At 45.3% G+C, this 16,578-nt stretch overlaps 1 protein-coding gene across 1 annotated transcript in view; it reads right to left on the bottom strand.

Moving 5' to 3' along the window:
- Window positions 1-1,060: 1,060 nt before the first annotated feature.
- Window positions 1,061-16,578, bottom strand: part of LOC134341659 (gastrula zinc finger protein xLCGF3.1-like) — a 501,443-nt gene continuing 485,925 nt past the window's right edge. The window contains exon 2 of the mRNA XM_063039571.1: window positions 1,061-2,902. Coding sequence (XP_062895641.1) covers window positions 1,457-2,494 — 1,038 coding nt within the window. The 5' untranslated portion in view covers window positions 2,495-2,902 and the 3' untranslated portion in view covers window positions 1,061-1,456. The remainder of the gene's footprint in view (window positions 2,903-16,578) is intronic.

Genomic DNA, 16,578 nt, shown 5'->3' with positions numbered 1-16,578 from the left:
TCATCAGTCACACAACGGAAAGATTTTCTCGGTCAATCAGCTTCCAAACGTTGCTACTCTGTCATTCGTTGCCATGCCCCGCTGTTGATTCCCTTCTCCTCATCATACCCTGACCATCATCCAGAGCCCCAAACTCTGCCCTGTGCAGACCTGCCTCTGGTTTCTGACCCTGCTTCATTGAACATCCAACTAATAGTTTCCCATTCTGCTTTCAGTCTTTAGAGGACAGTGGTGTTTTCTAACAACCCTTCTGAAGCAGAGAAAATGACCCATAATGTGGAAATGAGTCATGAGTAAGGAGGTTAATAACCAATGTCATTCTTCCTCAGGCCAGAGATTATAGGGACGAAGAACATCTCAGACAGAACTGCAGTCAGCTCGACTTCTTCAGACTGCAGAGAATGCAAGGGAAACCTCTTCACCCACAGAGTGGTGACTGTTTGGAACCAATCACCAGTGGGAGAGTGAGAGATGAACAACAGGGCAGGATTTAAAAGGACTGCCGTGGAACTGAATCACTGGCAGGGTCCAGCCAGCCTGAGCTGATTCTCTGCTGTAAACTAGGTGTGTTATAAATTCACTAAGTACCAGAGACAGAGTTTAAAATAGAAATGACTTATTTGTCTCAGATCCAGAATTTTAAACTCCAGTCCCATTAAAGGTGAATATGCAGCAGAAGAAACTCCTCCCATGCCCAGTGACCAGGGTGCAGAACTGGGTGTGGTGACCAGCAGCAATAATTGCAGAGTTCAGCACCGATAGTCATTCTCGAAATTGTATTCAGCAATGGTGATGGACAAATATCCAGCAAGCAGCTTATTGAAACTTTCTCCCCAGTGTGAACCCGGCAGTGTGTCACAAGTGTAACATGCTGTAGGTTTCACTGCTAATGTAACGGCCTCTCTGTAATATTTCAGTGCTGAGGTAATGGTTTCTCTGAAGCAGCCCTATTTAGATAATGACTAGAGATAACAGGGATTTGGAGTGCAGGGCTATCCAATGAAAAAAATGTTCTTTCTTATGAGTCTGGAAGAGAGATTTTCATGGTCTTTTGCTGGGGAGAGATGAGAAGGCACGAATGGTGAGAGTGGGCCCTTTTTCTTTTTTTTTTGTTTACTTTACTAACCCTATAGTCAAAGTAAGTATTATAAAGAGCAATCGTTTAATCACATATTGTGTACCATTTGTTATTTTGGGATACTGATTTGTAACAGGGGACACATCACGCAGCATCCACCCAAACGAGATTTCGTAACTTGCCCGGGCTGGGAGGCTATCAACCCTTATATTAAGCTGCTAGCTGAAGCGAGAGTTACATAAGCTTAGATGGCTGAGTGAATCGCTTCCCACATTCACAACAGGTGAACGGCCTCTCCCCAGTGTGAACTCAATGATGCACATTTGATTGATTTGGCTGAAAGAATCTCTCCCCAGAGATTGAGCAGGTGATCGGCCTCTACCCAGTGTGAACTCGCTGGTGTTTATGTAGTTGGGATGACCAAGTGAATCCCTTCCCACACACAGAGCAGGTGAATGGCCTCTCCCCTGTGTGAACTCGCTGGTGTCTCTGTAGTTGAGATAACCGAGTGAATCCCTTCCCACATACTGAGCAGATGAACGACCGCTCCCCAGTGTGAATGAACCGGTGTTCTTGAAGGTGGGATGACTGAAAGAATCCTTTCCCACAGTCTGAACAGGTGAATGGCCTCTCCCCAGTGTGAACTCGCTGATGTACCTTCAGTTGAGATGAGAAAATGAATCCTTTCCCACAGACTGAGCAGGTAAATGGCCATTTCCCTATGTGGGCTGACTGGTGTCTCAGTAGCTGAGATGATAAAGTGAATCCCTTCCCACACAATGAGCAGGTGAACGGACTCTCCCCAGTGTGAACTCCCTGATGTACCTTCAGTTTAGATGAGCAAGTGAATCCCTTCCCACAGTCCGAGCAGGTGAATGGCCACTCTCCAGTGTGAACTGACTGGTGTCTCAGTAGATGAAATGACTCAGTGAATCCCTTCCCACAGTCCAAGCAGGTGAATGGCCTCTCCCCGGTGTGAACACTCTGATGTACCTTCAATTTAGATGACTGAGTGAATCCCTTCCCACAGTCTGAGCAAATGAACGGCCTCTCCCCAGTGTGAACTCGCTGATGTACCTTGAGTTGAGATGAGCAAGTGAATCCCTTCCCACAGTCTGAGCAGGTGAATGGCCTCTCCCCAGTGTGAACTCGCCGATGTACCTTCAGTTTAGATGACCAAGTGAATCCCTTCCCACAGACTGAGCAGGTGAACGGCCTCTCCCCAGTATGAACTCGCTGGTGTGCCACTAGGGTGGATGACTGAGTGAATCCCTTCCCGCAGTCTGAGCAGGTGAACGGCCTCTCTCCAGTGTGAGCTCTCTGATGTACCTTCAGTTCAGATAACCAAGTGTATCTTTTCCCACAGTCTGAGCAGGTGAATGGCCGCTCCCCGGTGTGGACTCGCTGGTGAGCCATTAGGTCAGATGACCGAGTGAATCCTTCCCCACAAATTCAGCAGATGACCAGCCTCTGCCCAGTGTGAACTGACTGGTGTGTCCACAGGTGGGAAGACTGACTGAATTCCTTCTCACACACAGAACAGGTAAATGGCCTTGTCCCAGTGTGAACTTGCTGATGTACCTTCAGTTGAGATGACCGACTGAATCCATTCCCACTGTCTGAGCAGATGAATGGGATCTCTCCTGTGTAAAATGACGGGTGTGCCAGTCGGTCAGATGATCGAGTGAATCCCTCCCCACAGTCTGAGCAGGAAGGATGATCGAGTGAATCCCTTGCTCCACTTCTTAAATATCTGGACAGAGACAGAAAAACTGGTGTGTTGTGTTCGAGATTTCCGTAGACAAATTCCTTGTCATTTTTAACCTGTAAAAAGATGTACAAAATCGTCAATGGGTTTAGGACAACACTGCAGATGAGATCACTTGAATCATCAAGGTGCAATCTGGAATCACACCGTTACAGTGAGGTTCAACCCAAGTTGGAGAGAAATCATCTTCTAACTGGGCACAGTGCTGGCATCTGGAATGACCATCAAATTCTTTGATGATTTTCCTGTCTCTATAAGAATGGGGCATTTCTGCCATCTCCAATCTGTGTCCTGGCTCAGTTTGACTCTCTCCATTGGTATTATTCCCTGTTCCCACTGAGCTGTCCCACAGTAACTGAAACAATCAAATGCAAATTAGCTGGAAGCGCACTCCACGCACCCACCACTCTCTGTGTAAAAAAAACTTACCCCTGACATCCCCTCGGTATCTATTTCCAAGCACCTTAAAACTATGCCCCCTCGTGTTAGCCATTTCAGCCCTGGGAAAAACGTCTGGCTATCCACACGATCAATGCCCCTCATCATCTTATACACCTGAAAAAGGCTCTAAACATAAACAAGGAAATTATACATTGCTTTGAGGATTTTCCAGAAGTATACAGAATTATGAGGGTACAGATAGGGTAAATGCAAGCAGTTTCTTCCACAAAGGTTGGGTGGGATGACAACCAGAGGTCAAGCGTAAGTGCGGAAGGTGAAAATTTAATGGATCAAGTGGAAAAGCTCTTTACTGAAATGGTCGTGAGAGTGTGGAATGAGATGTCAGCACAAGTGGTGAATATGAGCTCGATTTCACCATTTCGAAGGCGTTTGGATGGGAGCCTGGATGGTTGGGGTATGGAGGGCGATGGTCCCGGTGCAGGTAGATGCATTAGACAACTTAAATGTTTTTTTGGCATTGACTAGATGGGCCAAATGGCCTGTTTCCATACTGAACTTCTCCATGTTTCTATGACAGAGAAGCTGGCCAAACTTGTTTGGAAGGGAAAATGTAGGAGTGACAACGGAGCAGCAAAGGCTGGAGTTTCTGGGAGCAATTCAGGAGCTGAGTGATTGATACATCCCAAAGAAGTGGAAGCATTGGAAAGGCAGGAGGACACAACCGTGGCTGAAATGAGAAGCCAAAGCCAACATAAAAGCCAAAGAGAAGGCAAAATAATGAGCAAAAACTATTGGGAAGCTTTTAGAAACCAACAGAAGATGACCAAAGAAAAAGTCAGATGAGTTCAGGGCATGGAATTATGATATCGTAGTTATTAATGAGTCTTGGTAGCACCCAACAGTCTGAGGCATTTAGAGGAACAAAATATTCCGGGCCTCAATATCTCTTGAAAACCAAGGTTCCCTGCACCAGTTACCTTTCAACTTTTATTTTGGCAGACACCCTCAAAATTTCACTCCTGAAGGCCTCCCACTTACCAAGTACTCCTTTGTTAGAAAACGGCCTGTCCCAAACCACACTTGTCAGATCTTTTCTGATACCATCAAAATTGACCTTTCTCCAATTTAGAATCTCAACCCGTGGTCCTGACCTCTCTTTTTCCATATTTACTTTGAATTTCATGGCATTATGATCACTAATTTCTGTCACTAGCCCTGGATCATTTCCTAACAGCTTATTGTACACTTCTACGTCGGGAATTCTACGTATTGATTAAGGGCACACTTGACAAACTCTACCCCATATAGTCATTTTATAGAATGCGAGTCCCAGTCAATATATGGACAGTTAAAGTCAGTTACTGAATCAACCTTTGTTTCTTTGCATGGTCTGCGATTTCTCTACAAATTTGTTCCTCTAAATCCCTCAGACTGTTGGGTGCAACTAAATCCCAATAATGGCTACAATATCATAATTCCCTGTCCTGAGCTCATCTGGCTTTCCTACGATGCTTCTTGCATTGTGATTTACTCAGCTCAGAACATTCATCGCACCATGCTCAATCATTTGATTGCTGACTCTATCTGAGGTCTGAACAACATCTGACTGGTGTCAAGAAAACAAACTCTCCCTCATTGTCACAAAAACAAAGGAGCTGATTGTGGACGACAAGAGGAATGGGGACAGGCTAACCCCTATTGACGTCAATGGATCTGGGGTTGAGAGGGTGAACAGCTTTTAAGTGCCTTGGCATAAAACACCAAGGATCTGACATGATCTGTACATACTGGCTGTGTTGTGAAAAAAACACAGCAGCATCTCTTTCACTTGAGACATTTGAGGATGGGATGGGGTCCCAAGCCCTAAGAACTTTCCACAGGAACACAATTGAGAGCATCCTGACTGGCTGCATCACTGCCTGGTATGGGAACTGTACTTCCCTCAATCGCAGGACTCTGCACAGAGTGGTGTGGACAGCCCATCGCATCTGTAGATGTGAACTTCCCACTATTCAGGACATTTACAGAGACAGGTATGTAAAAAGGGCCCGAAGGATATTGGGGACCCAATTCACCACAACCACAAACTGTTCCTGCTGCTACCATCCAGGAAACGGTACCACAGCAAAAGGAACAACAGGCTCCGGGACATCATCTTCCACCAGGCCATCAGACTGAGTGATTCATGCAGATACAATTGCATTTCTGTGTTATATTGACTGTTTTATGTACAAACTATTTATAATAAGTTACAGATTGCACATTTAGACAGAGATGTAACATAAAGATTTCTACTCCTCATGTATATGAAGGATGTATGTAATAAAGTCAATTCAATTCACCCTCTCCACTATCTGTTCTGTCATTCCGGCTCCCATTCCCCCAACAACTTATTTTAACCACATCACCCCTCCTCCCACACTAGCTCTAGCAAGCCTTACCATTAGGATATTAGTCCCCTCTTGTTCTGTTCCCCTAACTAACGATTCCCCTCTCACCCCTTTGACCAAGGCCAGCCTAGAGAGGAGAGAAGGGCAGGAACGTCAGTCTAATTTTCGAGCTGATAGAGAAACAAGGGATCCTGAACCCATGTCTGGCATACCGATCCTGTTTGAGGGCAGTGATGAGGAGTGGGCACCCACTATACAACCCCCCCACCGCCGCTTAATGCCTACTGCTCAAATGCTTACCAATTAAGTTAGCCAACATGATTAAATCTTATAATATGGATTGGCCTGACAATGACCAAAATTGAATGTGATGAGCTTTAACATATTATTGAGACCCGGGTTTCGAATCCCAATCAACCCCCAAGAGAACTAATATTAAAGCTGAATATTTTCAGCGGGTAGAAGGACACGAGCGGGCTTTATCTGGGGATCAGAAATACGAACAAAAACCTACCAAGGGACAGGTGGAGACAACAACCTGTTTAGAAATTGACAAGCAAGGATACTTCCTACCATGAGTACAACCCCTCAGGAAGACCCCAACGTAATATTGCAAGTTGCTGGAATTCCAATTCTATTTATGATTGATACTGGGGCAATGACAACCACTCTCCATAAGGAAATAGTATTGGAAAAGAGATTCCGGCTATCAGACGCTGCAATCACTCTGTCTGGGTTTGAAGGCACGGAACGTACATATTCACGTACCCAGCCACTGCAGGTAGATTTCCATGGGAACTAGTGTGAGGTTTCATTTACAGTCACCACCAGTCGGGGGTGTAATCTAGCAGGGAGAGACTTGCTCTGTCCATTGGAAGTCGAGATTTCCAACACCCCAGTGGTGGGCACTTTGCGTTTGAACCCTTTCTGCCAGCGGCCGACCCTCATGTGACTCTGTGCTATGACCCTGTGGGGTGCTCAACTGAGGAAAGCCAATACTATGCACCCTTCGAGGGACAGAAGTTCCCAGTCACGGTGATTGGAGAGGCTATAGGAAGAGAGGGCACTGCATTACTGGCCGAAGTTCTGGATTTCCTTTGGCGACAGACAGGACTGGTGGTTCCCCATATCACCATTAGGGTTTACCCTGGGTCAAGCCAAAAAGCCTGGGTTCCTTGCCTACACCTTAATGAAACAAGCCTCCAGCACCAAGGGAGACTGGCAAGAATTGGTCGTGGGCCAACTCCGATACTGGAAGGAGTCTGAGGTGAGGACGAGACATCTGGTAAGACAGTCTTTTAATATTGACCGAATTCAAGCTGTTGTACCACATCTCTGGGCAATTTCAGATCATGAAGTCGGCAGCATCAACTGCACCCCTGTCCAGATCACCGTGGAGGAAGGACAGACTCTAGTAATGCCACCTTTGTAAACAATTTACTCACCGCTCTGCAGCTACCTCGAGTTTTGACTATTATTAAATGTGTGGCCCACACCCACATGTTCGACCGGGTCACTAAAGGCAATGCTTTAGCAGATTAGCCAGCGAAAAGTGTGGCACAATTCTTGGTAGTTGTAGTTCCCTCGGGTTCCCGTCATGCAACCTTCTGTGACTTAAGCAGAAAACAACAGGAATTCTGCAGATGCTGGAAATTCAAGCAACACACATCAAAGTTGCTGGTGAACGCAGCAGGCCAGGCAGCATCTATAGGAAGAGGCACAGTCGACGTTTCAGGCCGAGACCCTTCGTCAGGACTAACTGAAGGAAGAGCTAGTAAGAGATTTGAAAGTTGGAGGGGGAGGGGGAGATCCAAAATGATAGGAGAAGACAGGAGGTGGAGGGATAGAGCCAAGAGCTGGACAGGTGATTGGCAAAAGGGATACGAGAGGATCATGGGACAGGAGGTCCGGGAAGAAAGACAAGGCGGGGGGGGAGGTGGGAACCAGAGGATGGGCAAGAGGTATATTCAGAGGGACAGAGGAAGAAAAAGGAGAGTGAGAGAAAGAATGTGTGTATAAAAATAAGTAACAGATGGGGTACAAGGGGGAGGTGGGGCCTTAGCGTAAGTTAGAGAAGTCGATGTTCATGCCGGTTTATGTGACCAGAGTCCTTCTTTTTTGCTTTCAAGAAAAAGGTCTGAATGTTGTCCACTGATTATCCGTGTTGCTTCAAATTGTCCCTGGATGGATGGACACCACTCTCTAGTTTCAACACTTCATGTCCCTCACTCTTCCCCGAGGATCCCTACCAACCTCATCGATTGCCATCTGCAACATTGTTCATTCCGTTCAGGAGGCTGAAACACTCGGTAACCTCTCGAAAGCATCACATAGAGTAGACTAGAAACACATACATGCTGTTATATAATCCAACATGTTAGCGCCAGAAACATGCAAGGGTTGCGCCAGACAGAGAACACATTGAATAACAAGCAATGTTGCTGTTCAAACACATTGAAAGATTCAATGTTATAACACACCACAAACTATTAAACTTACTCATAACATACAACCCGTCAATGGGATACTCAACTCGGAGCCATAAAATTGACAAGTAAATCTAACACTGCAGACCTACAAACCTACTGATGTATCATTAGACTAATGACCATCTCAGAATCACGTCGTGAGAGCAATGACGGCTTGATGTTTATAAGAGTAATTCGTTCCAGATGTTTGTATTTGCAAGGATTTAAAACTCTTGGCGTTTAAAGCACTTTATCTGAGTGCAGATTTTCAGAGTCATTGATAACCTGAACATTATGGTCACCAGGTTTTTAATTCAACTTCATTATTAAAATGCAGCGAGGCATCAATGGCTCAAAAACATTGACTCGCAGCCTCCGTCACGATGCCTCACAAAAAATAATACTAAAAGCGACACAGACAAACTGTGAGAGGATCTCCGCAGGTCAGGCAGCTTCTATGGGAATGAATAAACAGCCTAAGTGTCGGGCCGAGATCCTTCTTCTGGAGCGGGAACGAAATACTGAGACGCCAGAGTGTAAAAGTAACGGAGGGGGAGAAGGATACCTGGATGGTGGAGGCTACCCAGACAACGTATAGGGTGTTTCTCCTCCACCCTGAAGGTGGTCTCATCGTGGAACAAGAGGAAGCTGAGGAATGACATGTCAGAACAGGAATAGGAATCGGAATTAAAATGTTGGGACTGCGGGAAGATCTGTTTTTGGTGGATGGAGCTGAGCTGCTCGACGAAATGGTCTCCCGATTAACGATGGGTTGCCAATGTAGGGAAGGCGTCTTCGGGAGCATTGGCCACACAGACTACCGCAGTGCATTGGTAGGTAAATAATTGCCTCGCCTGGAAGGGCTGTTTGGGGACAAAGACTGGTGGTGAGGTAAGAGGTGGATGGGCAGGTGTAGCACTGTGGCCGCCTGCAGGGATAAGCGCCGGGAGGGAGATGAATGGTGAGGGACGGAAGAGAAACGGAATAACGGAGGAAGCGATCCCCGTGAAAAGTGGAGAGTAGTTGCGGGGGTCGGTGATGGGGAGGTAAACCTAAGTTTGTTTGTACGATCTCTTTGGAGACGGTGGAAGTTGCAAATTATGTTTTTTGGGTGCGGAATGGGTTACGGTCGGAAACTTTGTCACATGGTGTGGGCAGAATTATCTGCGGCTTAATGTGAAAAAGACTAAGGAGCTGGTGGTAGACCTGAGGAGAACTAAGGTACCGGTAACCCCTGTTTCCATCCAGGGGGTCAGTGTGGACATGGTGGAGGATTACAAATACCTGGGGATACGAATTGACAATAAACTGGACTAGTCAAAGAACACTGAGGCTGTCTACAAGAAGGGTCAGAGCCGTCTCTATTTCCTGAGAGACTAAGGTCCTTTAACATCTGTCGGACGATGCTGAGGATGTTCTACGAGTCTGTGGTGGCCAGTGCTATCATGTTTGCTGTTGTGTGCTGGGGCAGCAGGCTGAGGGCAGCAGACACCAGCAGAATCAACAAACTCATTCGTAAGGCCAGGGATGTTGTGGGGATGGAACTGGACTCTATGATGGTGGTGTCTGAAAAGAGGATGCTGTCCAAGTTGCATGCCATCTTAGACAATGTCTCCCATCCACTACACAATGGACTGGGTGGACACAGGCGTCCATTCAGCCAGAGACTCATTCCACCGAGATGCAACACTGAGCGTCATGGGAAGTCATTCCTGCCAGTGGCTATCAAAATTTCCAACTCCTCCTTTGGAGGATCAGACACCCTGAGCCAATAGGCTGGTCCTGGACTTATTTCCTGGCATAAGTTACATATTATTATTTATTTATTTATGGTTTATATTGCTACAGTTATACTCTGTTCTTGGTTAGTGCAACTGCAACGAAACCGAATTCCCCCCGGGATCAATAAACTGTGACTATGACTATAATATTTTAGGATTTGCAGGAAACATAAGGACTATGGGGTATCTACCACATAATAGTAATAATAATAATAATAATAATAATAATAATAATAATCAGCATTAGTCTTGGCCCAAAATTCTAAAAGTAATCAACTGCACTCACCATTCATGTTTTCAGAGAAGCACAATCCGTTTGCTGTTGTGATTGGTGACGAAAACAGCAATGATTTTCTAGATGTCAAGTGCTTTGATCCTCTGGCTGTTTATGGCCAACAGGTCCAAGTTGCAGTTCCGAGCATCGCCGCTGTTACACCTTATGCAGTTTCTGAGACGTCTGAGGCAAGTGAAACTCCGTTTGCGTGAGTCAGATGTCACAGGTAGAGTTCTGTAAACTGATGGGTGTAACAACAGTTCTTTTCTTTGGGTTTCGCCCACACTCCGACGGCCAGACTGAATGAACCAACCAAGATACGTGGCCTTTGAAAGATCTGCTGAATGATCTGACCAGTTGATGTGCGCAGAGTTCGCCCTCAACACCTTCCAACTTTCGGCGCAGGGAATTTCACCGTTTAAGTGCCAGTTTGGTTATCCACCGCCTCTCTTTTTAGAATAAAAATCCAAGGTTAGGTTCTCCGCGGCCGAAGATCTCCTCCAACGCTACAAGCACAAAATGCTTACGGGAAGAGCGATTTTGCTTACTTCCCGGAGAACAGAGACAAGGACTAACTGAAGGAGAAGTCAGGGACTGGTTTATAAGTCTGAGACTGGTGGCGTGCCGTAGGGTGCGGTGTTGGCTCCTTTGTTGTATGCAATCTATGTCAATGATTTGGATAATAGTGTGGGTAACTGGATCAGCAAATTTGCGGATGACACCAAGTTTGGGGTGCAGTGGACAGCGCGGAAGTCTATCATATCTTGCAGCGGCATTGGGATCAACTGGAAAATTGGGCTGAAAAAATAATGTCAAGTGAAATTTAATGCAGAATAATGCACTTCGGTAGAATCATCCAGGGTAGATCTCCCACGGTGAACGGTATGGTACTGAAGATTGTGATAAGACGAAGGGATCTCGGAACACAGGTAAGTAATTAGTTGAAAATAGCGTCACATGTAGATAGGGTCGTAAAGAAAGCTTTTGCCACTTTACCCTTCATAAATCAATGTATTGAGTACTGAAGATGGGATGTTACGTTGAAGTTGTGTAACAAGAGTTTGAATCAAAATTTGGTGTATTGAGTGCAGAAAAGATGTAAACAAAGATTAACAGTGCAGCGAAAATGCTCAATGATCTTGCTGGGTCTGGTGGACCAGAGTTATGGGGATCAAATGAATAGGACAGGATTGTATTCTTTAGAACGTAGAAGACTGGGAGGAGATTTGATAGAAGTATACGCAATTATGTGTGGTTTGACAAGGTGAATGCGGATTCCTGTCACAGTATGTGGACAGGCCGACTAGGGGGAATGCCATACTAAATCTAGGACTAGGTAATGAACCGGGTCAGGTCACAGATCTCTCAGTGGGTGAGCATCTGGGGGACACTGACCACCGCTCCCTGGACTTTAGCCTTGTCATGGAAAAGGATAGAATCAGAGAGGACAGGAACATTTTTAATTCGGGAAAGTCAAATTATGAGGCTATAAGGATACAACTTCTGGGTGTGAATTGGGATGATGTTTCTGCAGGGAAATGTACTATGGACATGTGGTCGATGTTTAGAGATCTCTTGCAGGATGTTAGGGATACATTTGTCCCGGTGAGGAAGATAAAGAATGGTAGGGTGAAGGAACCATGGGTGACAAGTGAGGTGGAAAATCTAGTCAGGTGGAAGAAGGCAGCATACATGAGGTTTAGGAAGCACTGATCAGATGGGTCTATTGAGGAATGTAGGGAGGCAGAAAGGAGCTTAAGAAGGGGCTGAGAAGAGCAAGAAGGGGGCATGAGGAGGCCTTGGCGAGCAGGGTAAAGGAAAACCCCAAGGCATTCTTCAATTATGTGAAGAAAAAAAGGATGACAGGAGTGAAGGTAGGACCGATTAGAAATAAAGGTGGGAAGATGTGCCTGGAGGCTGTGGAAGTGAGCTAGGTCCTCAATGGATACTTCTCTTCGGTATTCACCAATGAGAGGGAACTTGATTATGGTGAGGACAATATGAGTGAGGTTGATGTTCTGGAGCATGTTGATATTAAGGGAGAGGAGGTGTTGAAGTTGCTAAAATACATTAGGACAGATAAGCCCCCGGGATCTGACGGAATATTCCCCAGCTGCTCCATGAGGCGAGAGAAGAGATTGCTGAGCCTCTGGTTAGGATCATTACGTCCTGGTTGTCCACAGGAATGGTACCAGAGGATTGGAGGGAGGCGAATGTTGTCCCTTGTTCAAAAAAGGTAGTAGGGATAGTCCGGGTAATTATAGACCAGTGAGCCTTACGTCTGTGTTGGGAAAGCTGTTGGAAGAGATTCTTAGATATAGGATCTCTGCGCATTTAGAGAATCATAGTCTGATCAGGGACAGTCAGCATGGCTTTGTGAAGGGCAGATCGTGACTAACAAGCCTCAGAGTTCTTCGAAGAGGTCACCAGGCATATAGATGAGGGTAGTGCAGTGGATGTGATCTATATGGATTTTAGTAAGGCAATTGACAAGTTTCCACACGGTAGGCTTATTCAGAAAGTCAAAGACATGGGATCCAAAGAAATTTGGCCAGGTGGATTCAGAATTGGCTTGCCTGCAGAAGACAGAGGGTGGTGGTGGAGGGAGTACATTCAGATTGGAGGCTTGTGACTAGTGGTGTCCCACAAGGATCTGTTCTGGAACCTCTACTTTTTGTGATTTTTATTAACGACCTGGATGTGGATGTAGAAAGGGTAGGTTCGCAAGTTTGCAGACGACACAAAGGTTGTTGGTGTTGTAGATAGTGTAGAAGATTGTCAAAGATTGCAGAGAGACATTGATATGATGCAGAAGTGGGCTGAGAAGTGGCAGATGGAGTTCAACCCGGAGAAGTGTGAGGTGGTACACTTTAGCAGGACAAACTCCAAGGCAGAGTATAAAGTAAATGGCGGGGTACTTGGTAGTGTGGAGGAGCAGAGGGGTCTGGGGGTGCATGTCCACAGATCCCTGGAAGTTGCCTTAAAGGTGGATGGGGTAGTTAACAAAGCTTATGGGGTGTTAGCTTTCATAAGTCGAGGGATACAGTTTAACAGGCGTAATGATGCAGCTCTATAAAACTCTGGTTAGGCCACACTTGGATTACTGTGTCCAGTTCTGGTCGCCTCACTATAGGAAGGATGCGGAAGCATTGGAAAGAGTACAGAGGAGATTTACCAGAATGCTGCCTGGTTTAGAGAGTATGCATTATGATCAGCGATTAAGGGAGCTAGGGCTTTACTCTTTGGAGAGAAGGAGGTTGAGAGGAGACATGATAGAGGTGTATAAGATAACAAGAGGAATAGATAGAGTGGATAGACAGCGCCTCTTCTCCAGGGCACCACTGCTGAATACAAGAGGACATGGCTTTAAGGTAAGGGTTGGGAAGTTCAAGGTGGATATTAGAGGAATTTTTTGTTTACTCAGAGGGTGGTTGGTGCTTGGAATGCACTGCCTGAGTCAGTGGTGGAGGCAGATACACTAGTGAAGTTTAAGAGACTACTAGACAGGTATATGGAGGAATTTAAGGTGGGGGGCTTATAAGGGAAGCAGGGTTTGAGGGTCGGCACAACATTGTGGGTCGAAGGGCCTATACTGTGCTGTACTATTCTATATGTTTAATTAGGCGTTTTCCACTGAAGTTGGGCGAGGCTACAACCGGAGGTCATGGATTAATGGAGAAAAGAAAGACATTTAAGGGGATCATGAGGATTAACTTTCTCATCCCGAGGGTGGTGACAGTGTGGAAATAATTGCCAGAACAGGTAGTGCAGGCGAGCTTGGTTTCAAATTTTAAGAGAAGTTTGGATTTGTACAAGGATAGTAGCGATAGGGAGTGCTACGGTATATCGATAGAAATTGACATTTTAAGCGATTTTGGCAGGCAATAATGGGCCGAATGCTCTGTTTCTGTTCTGTACTTCTCTATGACTCTATGATTGTCTTCAGATTCTGCCTGTTTCAGCAACTGTTATTGATCAGGTTAATATATCACGTTTCAGAGAGCGCGGGACAGTAGAACCTTGGGGTCCAAACAAGAAATAATCAGAACGCAACCGGAGCCCACAGCAGTGGGTAGCTACGATGAGGAATATGAGCTGAGATAATTCCTATATTTAGCGCCCATTGGACGTTCATGCCAAATAACATCAGCCCCAACAATTGTCTGTCCGGAAATAGAGACGGCATACTATCTGAGGGAATCGATTAAAGTGTTCAGTTTGCAATTAACTCAGAATCGTGGCGAAAACCATGTTAAAATTCTACAAATACTATTTGCTCTGCTGAGACATTCTTAGAAAATCGTGGAACCACCGGCGTACTAAACCAAAGGAGAAAAAGGCCGCCTGGAATTTCCGAGGCCAACGGAGAGTTGGAGGCATGAGATGAGATGAGAATTAGATTGTGATTGTGATCCGTACTCCGTCTTTCCACATAGTTGAGGTCTCACTTTAACCAAAGAGTGTAGAATCTCATCTCCCATATTGTTCATTTCTTGAAGAGTCTCATGAAGGACGAACAATTTAATGAAGGGCAGGGTCATTGGAAGATAAATTATTATATAGTGAAGGAATAAAGTTCTGGGATGTGCTTTTTAGGTTTCAGAGCAGTAACGAAATGAGTAGGTGGGGAAGGGCCATTGTATTTTGTACACCGGATCTCAATAAAGCATTTCATCATATCATAGATGGTATAAGGATTTTGCAAAGCTTGGGTGCGGTATCTTTCATATAACACTATTGTCCACTTGAGATCAACAGCTTTCAATTACCAGTACCTTTCGTAATTCGCCTTCAGTTGAGTCTCTGGCAGTGGATATGGCAAGCAAATGTGTGTCGACGTATGTTGTCAGAAGTTTAAAAACGAGGTCTTGCAGATTGAAGAGAATCCTTGCACTGACCACGCTGTTCCTGATTTTCCTTGAAAAAACATCCCCCACTTGTATATATTTTAGACTTAGTAAATGATACGTCACCAGAATTTGATGACGTCTACCCGATTGAAATCTTGTCAATACTTATTGCGGGTCTTTTGTTCAAAACTTCCATTTATAGTGTTGACAGTCAGGCAGAATTTGGTGGGCAGCCGATAGCGAACATGTTTGCTGAGTCATAAAGCTAAAGATCATCGTAAAACTGAACCGGAAAGCTGAATAGAATCCATATTACTGTTCAAAGATAAACGCTCAAAATACATGTATTATCAAAGTACAGAGATGACAGCATACACCACCCCGAGTTTCATCTTATTGAGGGCATTCACAGCAAATATAAAGAAACGCAATAGAATCAATGAAGAACTACAGACAACAGACAAGCAGACAATGTGCAACCGACAACAAATTGTGCAAACACAAAAATAAATAATAATAATAAGAATAATATTGGAGTAAATAGGACATGTGTTATAAATTATTGGAACTGAATTCATAGTTTGTAGAATCAGCTCAGTATTGGAGTGAGTGAAGTTATCCACTCTGATTCCAGAGCCTGAGATTTGAGCGGTACAAACTGTTGCTGAACCTGAGGCTCCTATACACCCCACCGCGCGTATAACAGAACTTGGTTAGAAGACGTGCCCAATCTTTGCAATCTTCCAGCAAAGCAGAACGGCTGCCGTGCCTTCTTTATAAGTGGGCAATAAGACCATAAGATGACGATGGCATTCGTCTGTATTGAAGGACAATGGAAATGTAATGCGCGAAGGGTCAGTCCCTTGTCGAGCTGGGACGACTGCTATGACTGTCCAGTTCAATTTTAAAGCAGCAGCGCTTGCTGTAGTTCTGGAGGTGAATACCGTGCCAGTCTGTGGGGGCGATCTATCTCATAATTAACTGCTGCCTCCCGTGTTGGTCCTGTCGCTGCGAACATGCGAACAGAGGCATTGGAGCGACCTCTCCAGGTCACAAATTGGGCGCAAGGTGCGGAAATCTTGGGATACCAAGTCGTCAGGATCCCCCTCCCGACCTCATCAGTGTAGTCCGATGGAAAGGGAAGCAATGTGTTCGGCACACGCTTGGCTGCAAGAGCTGTCTGATAGATGATTCGTTCCGTCCAGCGCCTTAAGAGTTCCACTCTAGATTTTCCGGTAGACGGTTTACTTGAATTCCCTGGTGAGGAATTGTCTATGAACATTGTTTTCGCGGACTTTGTAGAAATAGAATTAAATCCATATTTTGCCCTGTTACTGGAGGAATGTGGGAATTTGACTTTATTGGACAAAGATGAGGAGATGATGCTATTCGCATTTATTTAGATGAATGAGAGGATTTTTATCCGCTTGTTTCGATAAATGAGTTGAGCGGTTGCTGGTAATGTACAACATAACGAAACATCTTGGCAGCAATGTGGAAAACATGTTGGCTGCTTTAAGGGGGGCTGAAACAGGTGAAAATGGGTAGGGTTACTTTTAAGAGGTGG

The sequence above is a fragment of the Mobula hypostoma genome, unplaced genomic scaffold, assembly GCF_963921235.1.
Source record: "Mobula hypostoma unplaced genomic scaffold, sMobHyp1.1 scaffold_36, whole genome shotgun sequence".
In the NCBI taxonomy this organism is placed as follows: domain Eukaryota; kingdom Metazoa; phylum Chordata; class Chondrichthyes; order Myliobatiformes; family Myliobatidae; genus Mobula; species Mobula hypostoma.
Note: the sequence above shows the minus strand (reverse complement) of the source record. Positions and strands in the feature narration are given on the sequence as shown.